The 17,065-nt window shown below is 34.9% G+C and overlaps 1 protein-coding gene across 2 annotated transcripts; it reads left to right on the forward strand.

Moving 5' to 3' along the window:
* The first annotated feature begins 7,331 nt into the window (after positions 1-7,331).
* Positions 7,332-14,541, forward strand: LOC134245897 (perilipin-2-like). 2 transcript variants are annotated; one of them, XM_062728137.1, is made up of 9 exons: positions 7,332-7,572; positions 7,693-7,775; positions 7,902-8,012; positions 8,195-8,387; positions 8,672-8,853; positions 8,962-9,087; positions 9,700-9,870; positions 10,071-10,193; positions 13,648-14,541. In XM_062728137.1, exons 1-9 carry the CDS (start codon positions 7,347-7,349, stop codon positions 13,762-13,764), a joined length of 1,332 nt encoding a protein of 443 aa, XP_062584121.1. In that variant the 5' UTR covers positions 7,332-7,346; the 3' UTR covers positions 13,765-14,541. The 2 variants fall into 2 exon arrangements, with proteins under 2 accessions (XP_062584121.1, XP_062584122.1); XM_062728138.1 differs by lacking the exon at positions 13,648-14,541 and adding an exon at positions 11,695-12,051.
* Positions 14,542-17,065: the final 2,524 nt, after the last annotated feature.

Here is a 17,065-nt window from a genome sequence, read left to right on the forward strand (position 1 = left end):
GGGGGCAGGTCTTGACGATTTAATTACTATATTACATTACTATATTATACAACTATTACTTCAAGAGAAATGCTTACTCAGTTGTTGAACATAAAAAAATGCCATAAAATGAGGTTTAATATTATTTCAAAATAGCTGTGATTTTGTTCTTCATTAAAAAGTGGGGGGGGGGGGGCACAGAATACACTTCCCCCCCCCCCCAGATCTGAAAGTGGGGGGGGGGGGGGCTTGTGCCCCCGCTGCCCCCCCCCCCCCCCCCCCCCTGTGACTACGCCTATGATGATAATGTACGTATTTCTTCGAAAATATTCTTCTTGTATTCTTCTCTGTTCCTGAACATTTAAGAGGCAACCATAGCATTAAAAAATTGAAAAAGCAATTGTAATTTTTAGCAGATTTTTGAAATTGCACCCGTTATGTCAATCAATTTATTAATTTTTTTTCTGTTTATAAAAAAGTTTTGCCCTATGAAATTCACATAGCTATTATGGTAATAATTTATTACTGTAATTTCTATAAGTCAGAAAGGTCAATTAAATAAGTAAATTATTTTGATATATTAAAAAAGTTTAAAACATATTACTTAATTACACTGATTTTAATAATATATTTATGTACGTGGCATGCAAGTAGACTACACTGAGATACGTAATATTTGTCTTTTAAAATTTTAACGAGGCAGAGTCAAATTCGAGTGTGCATGACTTTGCGCAGCATTTTTAGCTCACCCGAGCCAAAGGCTCAAGTGAGCTTTTCTGATGACATTTTGTTTGTCATCTGTCCCTCAGTCTGTCTGTCTGTCTGTTAACTTTTCACTTTTTTTACTTCTTCTCAAGAACCACTCCAGGGCCAATTTTAACCAAACTTGTTACAAAGCATCCTTAGGTAAAGGGGAGTTTAAATTATTAAAATGAAGGGCCAAGACCCATCACAAGGGGAGGTAATCAAGAAATGACAAAAATAGGGTGGGGTCATTAAAAAATCTTCTTCTCAAGAGCCACTGGGTCAGAAAAGCTGAAACTTATGTGGAAGCGAAGGCTCAAGTGAGCTTTTCTGATCAAATTTTGTCCGTCGTCCGTACGTCTGTCTGTCCGTCCGTCCGTCTGACTGTCTTTCTGTCTGTCCGTCTGTAAACTTTTCACATTTTCGACTTCTTCTCAAAAACCACTGGGCCAATTTTGACCAAACTTGGTACAAAGCATCATTGGGTGAAAGGGAATTTAAATTGTAAAAATAAAGGGCCAAGTGTCCTCACAAGGGGAGATAATCCAGAAAAGACAAAAATAGGGTGGGGTCATTAAAAAATCTTCTTCTCAAGAACCACTGGGCCAGAAAAGCTGAAACTTATGTGAAAGCATCCTAGGGTAGTGTAGATTTTAAATTGTTCAAATCATGACCCCCTGGGGAAGGGCGGGGCCACAATGGGGAATCAAAGTTTTACATAGAAATATATAGGAAAAATCTTTGAAAATCTTCTTCTCAAGAACCACTGGGCCAGAAAAGATGAAACTTATGTGGAAGCATTCTGGGGTAGTGTAGATTCTAAATTGTAAAAATCATGACCCCCGGGGGAAGGGCGGGGCCACAATGGGGAATCAAAGTTTTACATAGAAATATATAGGAAAAATCTTTGAAAATCTTCTTCTCAAGAACCACTGGGCCAGAAAAGCTGGAACTTACGTGGAAGCATCCTGGGGTAATGTATTCTAAATTGTAAAAATCATGTCCCCTGGGGGAAGGGCGGGGCCACGATGGGGAATCAAAGTTTTATATAGAAATATATAGGAAAAATCTTTGAAAATCTTCTTCTCAAGAACCACTGGGCCAGAAAAGCTGAAACTTATGTGGAAGCATCCTGGGGTAGTGTAGATTCTAAATTGTTCAAATCATGACCCCCGGGGGAAGGGCGGGGCCACAATTGGGAATCAAAGTTTTACATAGAAATATATAGGAAAAATCTTTGAAAATCTTCTTCTCAAGAACCACTGGGCCAGAAAAGCTGAAACTTATGTGGAAGCATTCTGGGGTAGTGTAGATTCTAAATTGTTCAAATCATGACCCCCGGGGGAAGGGCGGGGCCACGATGGGGAATCAAAGTTTTACATAGAAATATATAGGAAAAATCTTTGAAAATCTTCTTTTCAAGAACCACTGGGCCAGAAAAGCTGAAACTTATGTGCACATGGAAGGATCCTGGGGTAGTGTAGATTTCAAAATGTCTAAATTATGATCAGTTGGGTATAGTGGGGATGCATTATGTATTACAAGGAGGAAATCTGGTAAAGAACAGAATGGTCAAAGCTTCTCAGGTGAGCGATGTGGCCCATGGGCCTCTTGTTTTCATAAGTACAGAAATCTCAAAGGTCAAGGTCAAATTGTCAAAGTTATTGGTACTCAATGGAAGGTCTTTTAACAAATATTACATAATTATATGAAGTATAAGTCATGATATATACTGATTACTGTTCAGAAGATAAGGTCACAGAATAAGTTAATTTGGATTTTTTGTGTAGAAGTGGGTCAAACTCCAAGATTAAAAGGTCAAATTTGGTGGTACCCAAAGAAAGGTCTTATCACAAGGAATACACACGTGAAATATGAATTAAATTAAGTCATATGCCGCACTACATCAAAAGTTATGGGCAAGGTTAGTTTTTTTGCGGACAAACAGACAGACAGCTAGACACACAGAGAGACAGACGGACGGACACGACAAAAACTATATACCCCGGAAACTACGTTTACGGGGCATAAATATAAGAAAGTCATAGCTCCACTGAATCATAAGTTAAAGGTCAAATATAATATTTATGTGAAAATTCATAATTATTCATTATTATCAGCCTCTGGAATCATATGAATAACATTCTGAGGTCTGTTTAATTTTTTGTCACCAATTTCCATCACTAAATGTCGTTTAAACTTACCTGAGTGACAAGTGGATCATTTATTGTAAATCGCTTATCTCCCTTGTTGCATGACGTCATTAGAGACAATGTGAAATAGGAAGTGCATACTATATTGACGGGTTTGGAAAATTATTGTTCTCTAGATGCTGTTATGTGCGCTTTTAACTTTAATAATAATTCGGGACAAGATATGAGTATATTTATTTATTGTTTACGAACCTGAAATTGAGGAGAATACTAGTATTCATATTAAATTGAGAGTCTAAGAGAAATGGTACGTTTTGAGCCCAATAAACATGCAAAGCTATAAATATGACCAATATTTTTACATAGATCAGTTTACAGGCACGTAGCCACAGGGGAGGGGGTGCAGAGGAGGCCTCCCCATTTTTTCACAAACATTACGCTTACTAGGGTTTCGAGTTTGGGCAATTCTCCCCCCCCTTTTTTTGTTGCTTGTCAATTTTTAAAACTTTTCTCTGGCTGTCCCCCTTTCAAAAACGATGCTACGTGGCTGGTTTAGCCTACAGTTTAATTAAATATAAAATGTCTGACGGATTTCTTGGGTTTATTTCAAAATTTAAGTCGTATTTTATAGTTTCTCAGTTTAGGTTTTAAAGCCCCAATACTGTTTGAAGGGAAAGGTTTTAAAATTTTTATTTCAATTATTTTGGTTACAGTACTGTACTAGACAAGATGACAGGCACCTGAGATTTTGCCCTCTCTCTCCTATTGAAAATTTAACTAAGACAATATACATGAATTCCTCATATACATACCAATACCATAAATAATTTGATGTTTTCTGTTTTTTGTCAAGTTACAGAGATTGTCCCTTTACAGTATGTGCTCGGTATATTTACATACATGTATTACGCGGCGCCAAGTCAAAAGAACATGAATCTTGCCGTAAACTACCTCTAGTATGCTGTCAAAGCCATAAAAAGTACTTGCAGTTTTCATAAACCGTAAAAGAACAATTTCTAAAACTTGACAGAAAACGGAAGATGATAATCAAATATCGATTTATTGAGTCTATTTATTTATTTTTCACTCATATGAAGACGCCATCATTTGCCGGCGGAAAGCTGAAAATTTTGTCCTATGCTCGGCACTTAGGGCCATTGAGCAAGGAGGGATCTTTTTCGTGCCAGCACCTACAGCGACACAGGACCTCGGTTTATACGGTCTCATCCGAAGGACTGTATCAAATATCAAAGTACTGGTATGATAGACAAGGAAATTATTATTTGAAATGATAGACAAGGAAATGATTATCGTGTCCAAAAATATCTCGGTGGGGGTGGTGGATGTACATCAACCATTTTTCAGGTGCCTGCGCACAAGACGGAAGGTTACCGAGGCGGTGATATACCCATCCGAGAAATCTGCGATAAGAGAGATGTACAATGAATGTACGTAGAGTAGAAAATGATAGAGAAAAAACTATCTGTATGTTTTTATCGTGTACATAAATGTTATATTCTTTTAAACAAACTAGATAAATGTTAAGCATATGGTGAGCAAGAGGAGCAGACTGAATATGAAAAAAGGGGGGTAATAGACAAGCCAAAAAGATTCTTGATTAAAAATGTGACCCCCCCCCCCAAAAAAAAATAAAATGGAAGGGTTTAGTCTTTTTCGTACATATAATGAGTATAATGAGATGCAGGAAAATGACCTTACTGTGACAAAACGGGAAAGGGGTTGTTACTAACCTTTCATAAAAATTTCCTTTTTAAATTAAAATTTAAAAAATATTTATATGAAAAAGCCAGGGAGCACCCCCCCTCACCTATAGTTCGTGCCTGTAAGGCAATTTTCCTCGGATAATATACTTGTACAGAGTTGGTGATTTCATTTCTTGTCAGGATATATAAATGTTTAAGTATAATGTCCGTCTCAGATAATATTTTCTCAAGAATGTGTTTATTTACTTCCATGCAGTTGCACTTTTTTCTATTATAATATTATCAAAAAAAAATAAAACTTCAGTGTTCATGCACACAAGTGATCGTTCCTCCATATTTTACTGTCCACTTCATTTGTTTTTTTTGCAGTATTTTTCTCTTTGACCGGCGTCTTGACATAGTTACCAAAAGAGTATATAAACTAAATTAGGATGAAGAAATTCATATTAAAATATTTTTTTTAATAAAAGCGCCTTATGACAAAGATTTTACGCAAAGCATGCCTGTAGGAAGCAATTTCCATTTGGGGGCAAAACAAAGAAATGTCATTTCGGGAGGATCGAGAGGGGCGGACAAATAAAAATTCCTTGTTACGCATTAAGATTCCAGACATACGTATAGTTATCACGGGTGCTTGGGGACGGGGAAAATTCATACCCTCTGATACTGAAACGGAACGTTCCTGTTTTATTATCAGAGTGTATGAATATTTATAGATGTAAACTAAAAGGGCTAGGTTAAGCTTACATTTTGGATTGTTCATTTGTAATCCTTTGTGATATGTTATAGAAAAATATTTAATTCTTAAAATGTCAAAGAATCCTTGGGATACGAAACACCCAGGGTGGGTGGTTAGGGGGACCCCCCCCCCCCAAAAAAAAAAGCACCAGTGTGATAGCAATATCTTCGGATTCCTACAGATGATAAATTTATATCCGATGATGCAGTAAATTCTATTGATCTGTTCATTGTTTACCAAAGTATGATTTACATTTTAAAAAATCCGGTGTACATGTATCCCCTGTTCAAACAGCCATGAAATGTAAAGAAAAGAATTCTATAATTTTTTACGAGTGAAAGTCTTGGTCCCATCTATGTATGATGAATAATGAACAATACATAAATCATTTTTTTGTAAACATCTCTGCCGTAATATTAAGTGATTGAGTAAAAGCGATTAAATATCAGTTGTGTACATTCGCTAGGTTCTGCGATGATACTTGGTCAGAACTTTGTATGATTTTCATTTCCACTTTCACCCTTACCGGCTTTTCCTTGATTGGCTCAAACATACAAAGCCTAGCTATTCTTAATTGAAAGATCTACACGTAACCCTGGTATATCAACATTTATGTTCCCTAAAATTTACCATTCTTTTAGATAATCAAGAGTAGTTATATATATACCAAAATATTAAACGAATATTGTAATTCCCTCTTTTTAACTTTTATTTACAACATAAATCAGTTACAAGCATATCTATTTCGGTAATCCTTTGAATTTGACCTTTAACGTTATCGGCAAGGTTAAAGTTTTTGCGGACAAACAGCTAGACATGGAGACAGACAGACAGCTAGACGGACAGAAGGACACGACAAAAACTGGATACACCCGAAAATTCGTTTATGGGGGCATAAAAAAAAGAGTTAATAATTTTCATATAATATTTTTAATAAATAAATATTATGTCATAGCAAGGAACATATGTCCGTATTTATAATTTCACAACAGCTAGCACAGTGACAGTGCACGTGTAACACTGATTGTCAGTGAATCTTTTTTAACCTTCGTCCTTCTTTTAAAAAGTCAGCATTTGTCTGCTTTACACGTGCTGATCAGTCACCTAGAATGGGGACTTTCCTTGATCTATTTTTAGCTCTCTGTCATGAAGGAGTGGCGTGGTTGTAAGGATGAAATCTAAATTGCTACAACGTTGTTAAAATGTTTCTGAATACTTGCATAACTTGTACATGTAAATTATCAAACGAGTATAAAAATTATAAAAATATTAACCATTCTAAATCATCATTTTCACATTAAACATACTGCCTCCTGTCTGGAACCCCATATTCACCATTACGTCAGAGTACAGCAACTTGGACTTTGAACCCATATTTTTATCGACGTTAGTAGTTGTACGTGTATAAAAGCAGCTGATTGAAGAAATACGAGTAATTTTGTCTTTTACAAAGCAACTGAATAACTGGTCAGGTATGTACTAATGCACCACAAAGTAATATTGTAAAAATTTTTGCTTTTTCAGTGTATTTGTTAGTAGATCGCAGTTTCTTTTGTGTTCACTTTGTCTAGGAAAATTCCAGAAGTAAATCCTGATAAGATGAATGTCAAACATACAATATAGATTTCCAATCATTTTAGAATATACTGTTATTAGTTTTTTTTTATTAAAATGCATATATATCCAGTTTTTTGTTACATAATATAATAAATATAATATGTTGCTTACCTCGTAAGGGGGGGTTCAGGCACTTTTTTTATGAAAGAACATAGGCACTCCCCATCTTAATTGTTAAAAAAATATCTACTATGCTATAAACATAACTTATGTTTATAGTATAGTAGATAATCTTTTTTTAACAATTAAGATGGGGAGTCAGCAGCCTATGTGAAAGAATTTAAACTGCAAGTCAGATAGCCTAGAAAAGGGAGGTTTAATGGCATATTATGTAGGAAACAAAGCACATTTACACTTATTCACGTGGTTAGATACCCTCATTACAGTTTCATGTATAGGAGGAGTATAATGGAACCAGAAAGAGAACAGGAGCAATTTGTCAGCCGCTTGGCCAGTCTGCCAGTGGTCAGCACTGCGGTCACTCAGACGTGCAATCTGTATCAACGAACCAAGGAAAGCAACCAGCTGTTCCGTGCATCACTGAATCTGGCCGAATCCAGCATCAAGTCTGTTGCTGAGACTTCTAAACCATACCTGGAGAAATACCAACCCCAGTGTAAGTCGAGTATACTTAAGTTTTTTAGAGATTTTGATAATGTTGAACAGATTTTATGCTGTGAAATGAGAAAGCATATATACATGAAGGTATTAATATAAAATTTCATACTTCTTTCAGTGGATGCAGTGAACAAGATTGCATGTGACCAGTTGGAGAAATTGGAGGAGAGATACCCAGCTATTACCAAACCTACGGATGAGGTCTGTTGTTAATTCTTTGTAAATTCAAGGCAGTTCTGTATCCAATTTATAAAATCTTCTCTGTTTTAATATGTCCAGTGGTCCATATATTCTGTATGTATAATTTCTATCATTATTGTTGAACAGCTGGTGAACGATGGAAAGGAGGCTTGCCAGGCTGTTCTTAAGCCAGCCATTGACAGAGTGAATGCCGTGAAGCAGTATGGCTCTGATAAGTACACCCAAGGAAAGGAGCAGGTAGGGCAATCAATTATAACAAACAGACCAATCAGAATAACTGAATTTTTAAAAAAATGTAAATGTACATGCATACAAGGAATATAAGATTATCATTTAATATTTAAAAAAAAAAAAAGAGTTAACTGCAAGTATAGTAAGAACAAATTAAAATAGGGAGATCTCTCTGATCTTGTTATTAGGTGGATAAAGTGATGCAGTATGGACAGAGTACAGTACAATCTGTGAAGGATATGGGGATGACTGTGGTGTCCAAGTCAATGGAGACGACCTATGGTCAGTATGTGGCCGAGAAAATGAATGATGCCCTCACTGTCTCTGAGGACTACATCAACAAATATCTGCCACCAGAGGAGGGCGAAGAGAAAGAAAATGGTAAGTTTAGACAGAGGAATTCAAGTTAAAAAATTATTTTGCAATGAGAAAAATCTTTTTATATTTTACACAGCTGTTACATGTGTTTAGTACTTGCTATAAAATACATCTATATTTATTTTATATACTGTGTCTTTTCAAGCAAATATCATTTGCAACAGTTTTGGAAGCTGTTCTACAAATAAGTTTTCGGTGTTTCCTGTAAATATTTTACTTGTAGGATTATATGTATTTTCTATATCAGCAGATGACTAGATAAATAACTTTTGTCACCCTTTTTCCAGAGTCAGACTCAGAGAAGGAAGAGGTGGAAATGGATGAATACCCCCAGGACCCTGTGTCCAGAGCCCAGACTCTAACCACTAAAGTCCGCAGGCGGATGTACAGACGGGCCCTCAAGGAATTCAAGGGAATACAACTCCGCAGCAAGGAAAATCTCCAGAAACTCAACTTCACTGTAGACCTGGTAAACATTGTTATTTTTATACTTTGAAATGAACAAGTTTGGAAAAAGATCAAATAAATGCTCATTATGTCAATGATAATATCAATGCATGACTTGTCAAATTGACAGATTCAGTTTGCCAAGACCAATATGGACTCAGCTAAGGAAAAGTTGGGGGAAACAGTTGAAGCTACGCAGAACAAAATCTCAAGCACCTGGTCAGAAATCAAGGCAGAGAACCCCGACTTACCCGATGTAAGTAGAAGTGTGTCTAGGCAATCACCATAAATGAATCTTTTCTCCACTGGAAACAAGATAAGTAGGAAGGAAAAATGTTTCTGATTAAATCTTGAAGCTAGACCATTTTCAATTTTTAATTGAATGTCTTAGTCAGTTATCCTTATTTTAATGTTTTCTTCAAGATGAAATGCGTTATAAACTTTAAAAACAAGAAAAATAAAAAATTGTTAGCTCAACTTAGCTGGTAAATAAAGCACTTAAACTTTAATATGACATTCAATTCCGACATGCAGTGGGTCCTTGTCCTTGTGAGTGACATTTACTTGTAGGTATATAGGGTGTTTATCTGCAAGTTGTCAACCTTGGCATGTATATGAATTGATTATTTGCTATTTTTAGAGTCCTTGATAATGCATAAAAAGTACAAGGTTATATACATGCATTGCAAAACAAGGCATGTCATGATCAATTCAAAGGACATTCTCCTACTTTGAGATTTAAGTGACGTCATATAATAATTATTTTACTAGACTGAAGAAAGGTTAAAGTCAAAGATTAAAAAACCAGATATAAAAATTTTAACTTAAGTGACTGAGTTTAATAAGGAAGTTATTTATATCCTTACAGACTGTAGAGGGAAGAACAATTGCAGTCGCGCGTCACGTCAGCCAGCAACTCCGACAAAGCATCACAAGAGTTACCTCCCTGTTACCGGAATCCGTTCAACCTAAAGCTGTACAAGAGAGATTACAGGACGCCAAGGCCTTCACTGAAGAGTTATACCAGTCATTTCAAAAAGTGAGGCTCTTTGGTTATTAAGACTAAATGTCCCAGGGCAAGAAATCATTATATACTAAATATGACATAGTAAAATAATATCATATCTACATTTGGTATTGAGAAGACTTGTACTATCATGGAAAAAATGAGAAAAGTATATTTGATGAAAAGTTGAAGTAACTATTCAGCATAACCTTAAGATTATTTTTCCTTTAAAGGTTGAGAGATATGAAGATGTTCCGGCGTGGGTGTTGACCCAGACAAAGGAGAGGGTGACACATTTACAGGAAACTCTCAGTTACCTGACAGAGAAGCTTCTAACAGGCCCCCTCCACTGGCTGGTAGGTAGACCATTGTCAACTTTGGGACAACATTTAGAATTGGCTGATTGGTCAAAATTATACATAGTAATTATTCAGTATTTTATAACGATTATTTTTTTAGTTATATATGTTGTATGCTTTTGGTGCAAACAGCCAATACTAAATATTAAATGTTTTGGAATGTATGTTGCATGAATTAACTTTAACTTTTTTCCTAACTCTTTATGTTGTCACACGTGTGTCTCTGAATGTTAATCATTACTGGATATACATCTCAGATATTTCCATAGCAAATTCATGTAGAAAAACTTACTTTTATTGTAGAATTGGGTAAGAAAGTTTTTGTAATGAATAGTTTTTTTATTCCAAATAAGTAACTGTCACTAATCTACCTTCCACAAATTCATTTATACTGTTAGTACCCTACAGTAGTTACTTTGCTGAAAATTACAAAAGAAAATTAAGGAAATGACAAAATTAATTGAAAGTTAAAGGTTACTATAAGCGTATTTGCATAAGCTAATTTGTAAATTTAAAAAAAAGAAATTCTTCTTTAATGTTTTCATCAGTGAGCTAGAGAGATATTTTGTAAAACTCAAATGAAAGTAAATGTAAAGAATGGTGCAATAAAAAGAGAAAGATATTTATAATAATTATATAAATGTGAGAAATGTGCTTTTTATCATGTTTTTTCCTTCTTTTCCTTCACTTTTTCTGCTTTGTCCAGATACTTCCCCAGAAATGTGTTTGAACATGAAAGACCCAATGTTTTTCCGTTTTATTTTTAATTCGACAATTAAGCAAATTATACTGCAGATACCCCTAATACTTTTCAAATTCTTATAGATAAAAAAATCTTCTATATAGTCAAAACCAACATTATATAAAAAAAACTAGGTAGCTTCTTAATACATCTTGTAGCTGAATTAATCCTTGGGGCATGGTTTCCCCTATTGTTATTTTATGACTCTATACATTTTACTTGATGGAAGTTTCAACTTTTAATATGTGTCCCTCTTCCTCACATCCTTAGGATAATTGTATTTTATAAGTCCATTTTCTTAAATTCATTTTTTAATAAGGATCATTGTGAATAGGAATAAGTTCTACTCGAATAAAAAAAAAATCAAAGGAAGGTGTATTCTGCTGTTCAGGAAAATGCTAAATGGAAATAAGACATTCTTGTTACTGAATTGGAGACATCCAACTTTGAACCATACTAACTAATATCTGGATTTTACTAGATCTGAGTCATAGACTCATAATCTTCTCCAGTCAGTCAAACCAAACTACCATCAGACATTCCGTTTTTTGCAGTCACTAATATTGTCCTTTTGGGTGTTGGTTGAGCATATGATAACATCTTGTCAACACTAGATTATCATACATCATCTTGTTTAAAAAGGAGGAGCTTTCTTCCATCATTTCATATAAAATTAATGTATATGCAGACCTTTCACTCAGTGTGTTGATTATGCAAAGCCAGTTCAATAATGAAAATGTTTTCCTATTTTATTAGGGTTGGAAAGGCAAAGAGGAAAAGGTTGAAGAGAAAATAGAGTGAATATGAGGAATTGTGACTTGAATATTGCCGTGATTAATTTGTTTGCTCACGAAATACAAACATTGAAATTATGAATACCTTATACCAATGTGTACAAATTGTTGATTCTTTGCAAAAGACTTAAATACACTGGAAATAAATGCTATTTTTTGACAAGTATTGAACTAAAATATATCTTTTGAAAAAAAAAATTGTGTTTTCGTTTGTGTCAAAATTGAACTCTTTCATGTTCAAACATACATATTTTGTTCCTTTTGCTTTTCTTGCTATCCTCAGTGTTGATATCAGGCATGAATGAAACATTGCTTTAAATGTTTGCATGAGTTATTTCTATCAGACAATTATTGATGCATTTTAACTTTAGAAATATAAGTAAATTAAAATCAAGAGCAAAAAAAGAAAGCAATTAGTGGTAAAGCACCAGCTACTATAATTATGATTTTGGTGAATATTTAGACATACTGCCAATTGATCTTAGAAATTTTGATATTTCCAATGAAACTTGGGTATACACATGTAGTTTGTGTACAAGACTGAACAATATGGAGTGCACTGCAGATGGATGTAAAATGAATTATGGTATTAATTACAGCAGGATAAGGGATATTCAAAAGTCACAAATTAGCATTTTAATAGCTCACCTGAGCCGAAGGCTCCTTATTTTTACTAATATGAATTAGTAAAATGGCATGTTTTAAAAATCTTCTTCTCAAGAACCACTGGGCCAGGAAAGATGAAACTCTCGGAAGCATCCTCAGGTAGTACAGATTCAAGTTTGTTCAAATCATGACCTCCAGGGGAAGGGTGGGGCCACAATTGGGGGTCAAAGAAATAGGAATATATAGGGAAAATCTTTAAAAATCTTCTTCTCCAGAACCACTGGGCCAGGAAAATTGAAACTCATGTGGAAGCATCCTCTGGTACTGTAGAATCAAGTTTGTTCAAATCATGAACCCTGGGGATAGGATGGGGCCACAATGTGGGGGGGGGGGGGGTATTAAAGTTTAACATAAGAATACAGGGGAAATCTTTAAAATCTTCTCAGGAACCAAAGGGCCAGGAAAGTTGAAACTCACGTGGAAGCATCCTCAGGTAGTGTAGATTCAAGTTTGTTCAAATCATGACTCTTAGGGGTATGGTGGGGCCACAATGGGGGTCAAACTTTAACATAGGAATACACAGGGAATATCTTTAAAAATCTTCTCCAGAACAGCAAAGCCATGATTGGTCATAGTTATATGGAAGCATCTTCATGTTGTATAGATTCAAGTTTGTTCAAATCATGATCCCACTTGAACCTACATTAATATTAAAATTTTTCAATACTGAATTTATTTTTGCTGTTAGTTTTACATAGCCAGAGCTCAGGTGAGCGAAGCGGCCCCTGGGCCTCTTGTTGAATTTTAATTCAGATACTCTGAAAGAGTGGTAAGAAATCATTTGCACCTAAGAATGGGTCTGGCATGAAAAATATTTACATTAAAACAGAAAGACAAGCTTTTAATTCAGGAAGTATATGAAATAGATGTAATTAAGTCTAGATTACATTAATTTGAAACAGACATCACAAGACCATTTCATGAAAACTGTTGTAGTAAAAGATCACCAAATCTGACCATGACCTGTATTCTTTGAAGTTTGCATTTGCTGCACATCACTTGCATAAAATTGGCAAACTGAATCAGGGAAGTTAAGAAGATGAACACAACCCTTAGCTGTAATATGGAACAAGTTGAAATTTTTCCTTGTGTATTTTATTCTATCAAATAAGGGTGAATCTCCTCTACCTGAGGATGATTTCATATTTAGAGAAAAACTTCTTGCAGCATTTTACGAGTTTATCCCAAAGACACACACAGCTGACTATTCTTACAATAAATAATCCAACTTGTGTATTCTTTCTTGAAGTCGATGGATTTGGAAATTGAGGACCTGAACCTTGAGGATCCAGACTATCACCCCGAGTGTAATGGTCACGTGCCCAATCTGACCACGGACCACAATGGACGATTTGTCATGAATTGATCAAACCAAAAACTTAAACCCTCTCAACTTACATGCATTGCTTTTGTTTTGTTTTCCCCCCTGAAATTCTTATTTACTATAAATTTGATAATTGTAAGTCCTGGTGACAAGAATAAAAATGTAGTTGTCATGTCTGTATTAATGCAACACAATTAATGCATAATGATGATATACTTCAGCTTGAAAAATTAATAGTGCTTAACAGAAAAGTCTGAAATCCTTATAAGTTTATACAGATATCTTTTGTCGTCTGGTGAAAGTAGGTAATTTACAATTAATATGTAATTCCATATTTGTAAAAATTTTTGTGGAAATATAGATGACACACATGGACACCAATTTTCTGTTGAAGCTGTGTGAGATCCATCCAGCTATATTCACTATATGTTAGTTCGCGTAAAAATAAAAACAATATACATATTATACAAAGCTTTTATAGTCCAAGAATATACAATACTACTTGTATAATGTAAATAACTAGCTTGATGTCATTAATATAAGGAGAACAGTCCCCGACAAATTGAGTTCCAAAACGTACAAGAGATGTAATTTTCAGTTTGATTCATAAATTAAACTCCCTTCTCATTGAATTGCTTTTTTCTAATTAGCAATGCATGCTTAAAAGAATCAAGTCCAATTGATTGTTCAATCTTCGTCTGTTTAGTGAAGTACAAGTCGATTGTCTTTTTAGTAGATTTGTTAGTTCTTTAGTTTTGTTTCATGTAGATGTTAGTTACTTCAGAATACATGTATTTAATCATTCATTTGTAATGTGTAAATGTGCAATAAATATAAGTTTTATAAAACAGTTTTGTGGTTGATTTGATTTACTGGTAGAGGGCAGAGAGGCAAAGTGACTTTCTTGTGCGTCACAAATGTAGCGATTTTAAAAGATGGTATTCCTACATATTGGTACGAATTGAGACAGATCTACATGATAACATTAATATGATTTGGTATGTCATAGCTTTGAATTCCTTGATTTGAAATGTTATGAAAATTAAATAATGTTATAATTTGAAATGAACTTCTCCAGTGTTGTCTGCATTTGAGTTAAAGTTGAAATATGATCCTTAAAAGTGTTTAAAAATCTAAAACGTTTTAAATTATATGTCCTCTAAAATATGAAGCCCTTTTATAGCATATTTTAAAGTAAATTGTAAAATTATAAAAAGGTTAATATAATTCTCAAAAAATAAATCTTTGAACAGCAGGCACGGATCCAGAAATTTTTTCCGGGGGGGGGGGGGTTCCACCCCAGTCAAAAAAAAAGTCCAATCCCAGAAATTTCTTGACAAGCAAAAAACAAAACAAACCCTAAACTCGCTCAAACGTCAACACGTCAAAAACCTATTTGATAAGGGAGGGGGGGGGGGTAGTCTATGACTTCTATTGCCTCAAATCTTTCACTTTTCATACCCATTTCACACATATTCGCGTTAACCGGGGGGGGGGGGGGGGGCGTTTTCCAAGGGGGCTCCTTGGTAACTTTTTTCTTGCTTTAGTATTACATTTTTTAACCTTGTAAATTCCAGAGGGAGGGGGGTCCTGACCCCCCCCCCCCCCCCGGTCTAGATCCGCGCATTCATCGAAGTGTTCTTCTCCGAAGTCCAGGGTGAAGTGTTTTATTCTTTTCATGTAGGTGTTTTTGAGTAAATTCTGCTTCAGAGGAATATATAAACAAGTCGATTTATTAAAGAGCATGATAAATTAAATGCCCATCGGCATTCTAACAATTTTTTGGGAAGACGTGTATCCGAAGACTAAATGTCAGTGTGGAACCACGTATCCTTTTAAAATGAAAAGATTCCTACAGTTCATACGTAAAGTAAATCAAGAAGATAGGAGATCTGATCATTAGATCAAAATTTAAATGAAATTGAAATTCAGAGGTTGGTTATGTTGTATAAAGTGTACCCTTGAAGAGGCGGCCCTATGAAATGACATAGGCCATTCCATTTTATTCTCCATGTTTACCGTTTACTCCAAAATCAAATTATCTGGGAAAAACACACTAACAAATGAAAAAAAAAACGTTATAAATATTACTTTTTTGACACAACTTCAAAAAATGAGATGCCGATCCCAAACGAGTAAAATAAGTTGCAAATAATTGAATTAGTTCATTTTTAGTGTGTTTGTTTCTAATTTCATAATCTCTAAACCAATCCGTCTGCAGATGTTAAATACTTTATAGAAAAACGCATCTTCGCTAGCCAAGGGTTTCCAATCTGATACCTACTCTACAACATACTGTTGTACTAAAATGCAACGTTTCACATACATGTATTATAGTTGTTTTTGTTTGTTGAGTAACATATAATGAAATTGCTCCTTTCAGTCGACTGAATGGCCACTGAAAGGTGACTGAATAGTGGATCTCTGGAATTCAGTAACGTTTAATTAAACTTTCAGTTAACTGAGTGGCATAGTTTTATCCTGTATAAGCTTCTGTCTGTTTTGTTTCAGTAGAACTCGAGTTTTAGTTTCATAAAACCTCAGTAATGTCAGAGTAAATAATATTATTTAATTATTGTGCTTTCATTATACCCCCACCCCCTTGAAAAGCGGGAGGGTATATAGCAATCGGGATGTCCGTTCGTCTGCTACGCTTTGGGGTACCCATCTCTCTCTTACCACTGAATGAAATTTGGTGAAACTTTTACAGAATCTGTATTACATATTGCTATTGTGCACCTTCTATCTTAATTTTTGATCCGACACATATTTTTGGTTTCCCATGCAAAACATGGACACTGCCATTATATTCATATATAACTCATTCATATACTCAATTAAATGTACGAATCGTTGCAAATGGTTTGTTATGTCGAAATGAATGTGGTGGACGTTTAAAGATTATTTATACCCCATGTTTACCCCTTATCCCTTGAATATGACTCATATCAAACGATTCTATTCATATTGATTTCCTGTGTAAAATAATGCAGGAACGTATAGTGTGCTAATTGTGTTTTATATGGACTCTGCCGTGATATGCATTTTATATGCACTCTGTGCACCCTTTTAGTTTTGAAGTCTACCTGTCAAATAACATCCGATTGGAAACAATCACAGGTACTTTTGTCTCCCTCCTTATGTCTAACTCTGGCGCTTGAGTTCGTGGAGGCTTTTTCGTCTCTAAAAATTATATTTATTGCAAGTGTACACGTACCATAAGAATAAACCGGTAAAACCCCAAAATTACCGATCAACACGAAAAATACCCCACTTTCCATTATCAAAGAGATGGAGCATTTTTGTGTGGAACTATTATTTTGGGGTTTTCCGATTTATTCCT

This window comes from Saccostrea cucullata, unplaced genomic scaffold, assembly GCF_032062105.1.
Source record: "Saccostrea cucullata isolate Sc308-1 unplaced genomic scaffold, CSIRO_AGI_Scuc_v1 ctg7530, whole genome shotgun sequence".
Lineage (NCBI taxonomy): Eukaryota > Metazoa > Mollusca > Bivalvia > Ostreida > Ostreidae > Saccostrea > Saccostrea cuccullata.

Bases quoted from the DNA above. Each gene is read 5' to 3' on its own strand.
- LOC134245897 (XM_062728137.1), top strand. From the start codon at position 7,347: ATGTATAGGAGGAGTATAATGGAACCAGAAAGAGAACAGGAGCAATTT. The intron at 7,776-7,901 runs GTCTGTTGTTAA...ATTGTTGAACAG, and splicing joins TTACCAAACCTACGGATGAG to CTGGTGAACGATGGAAAGGA. The intron at 9,088-9,699 runs GTAAGTAGAAGT...ATATCCTTACAG, and splicing joins AGAACCCCGACTTACCCGAT to ACTGTAGAGGGAAGAACAAT.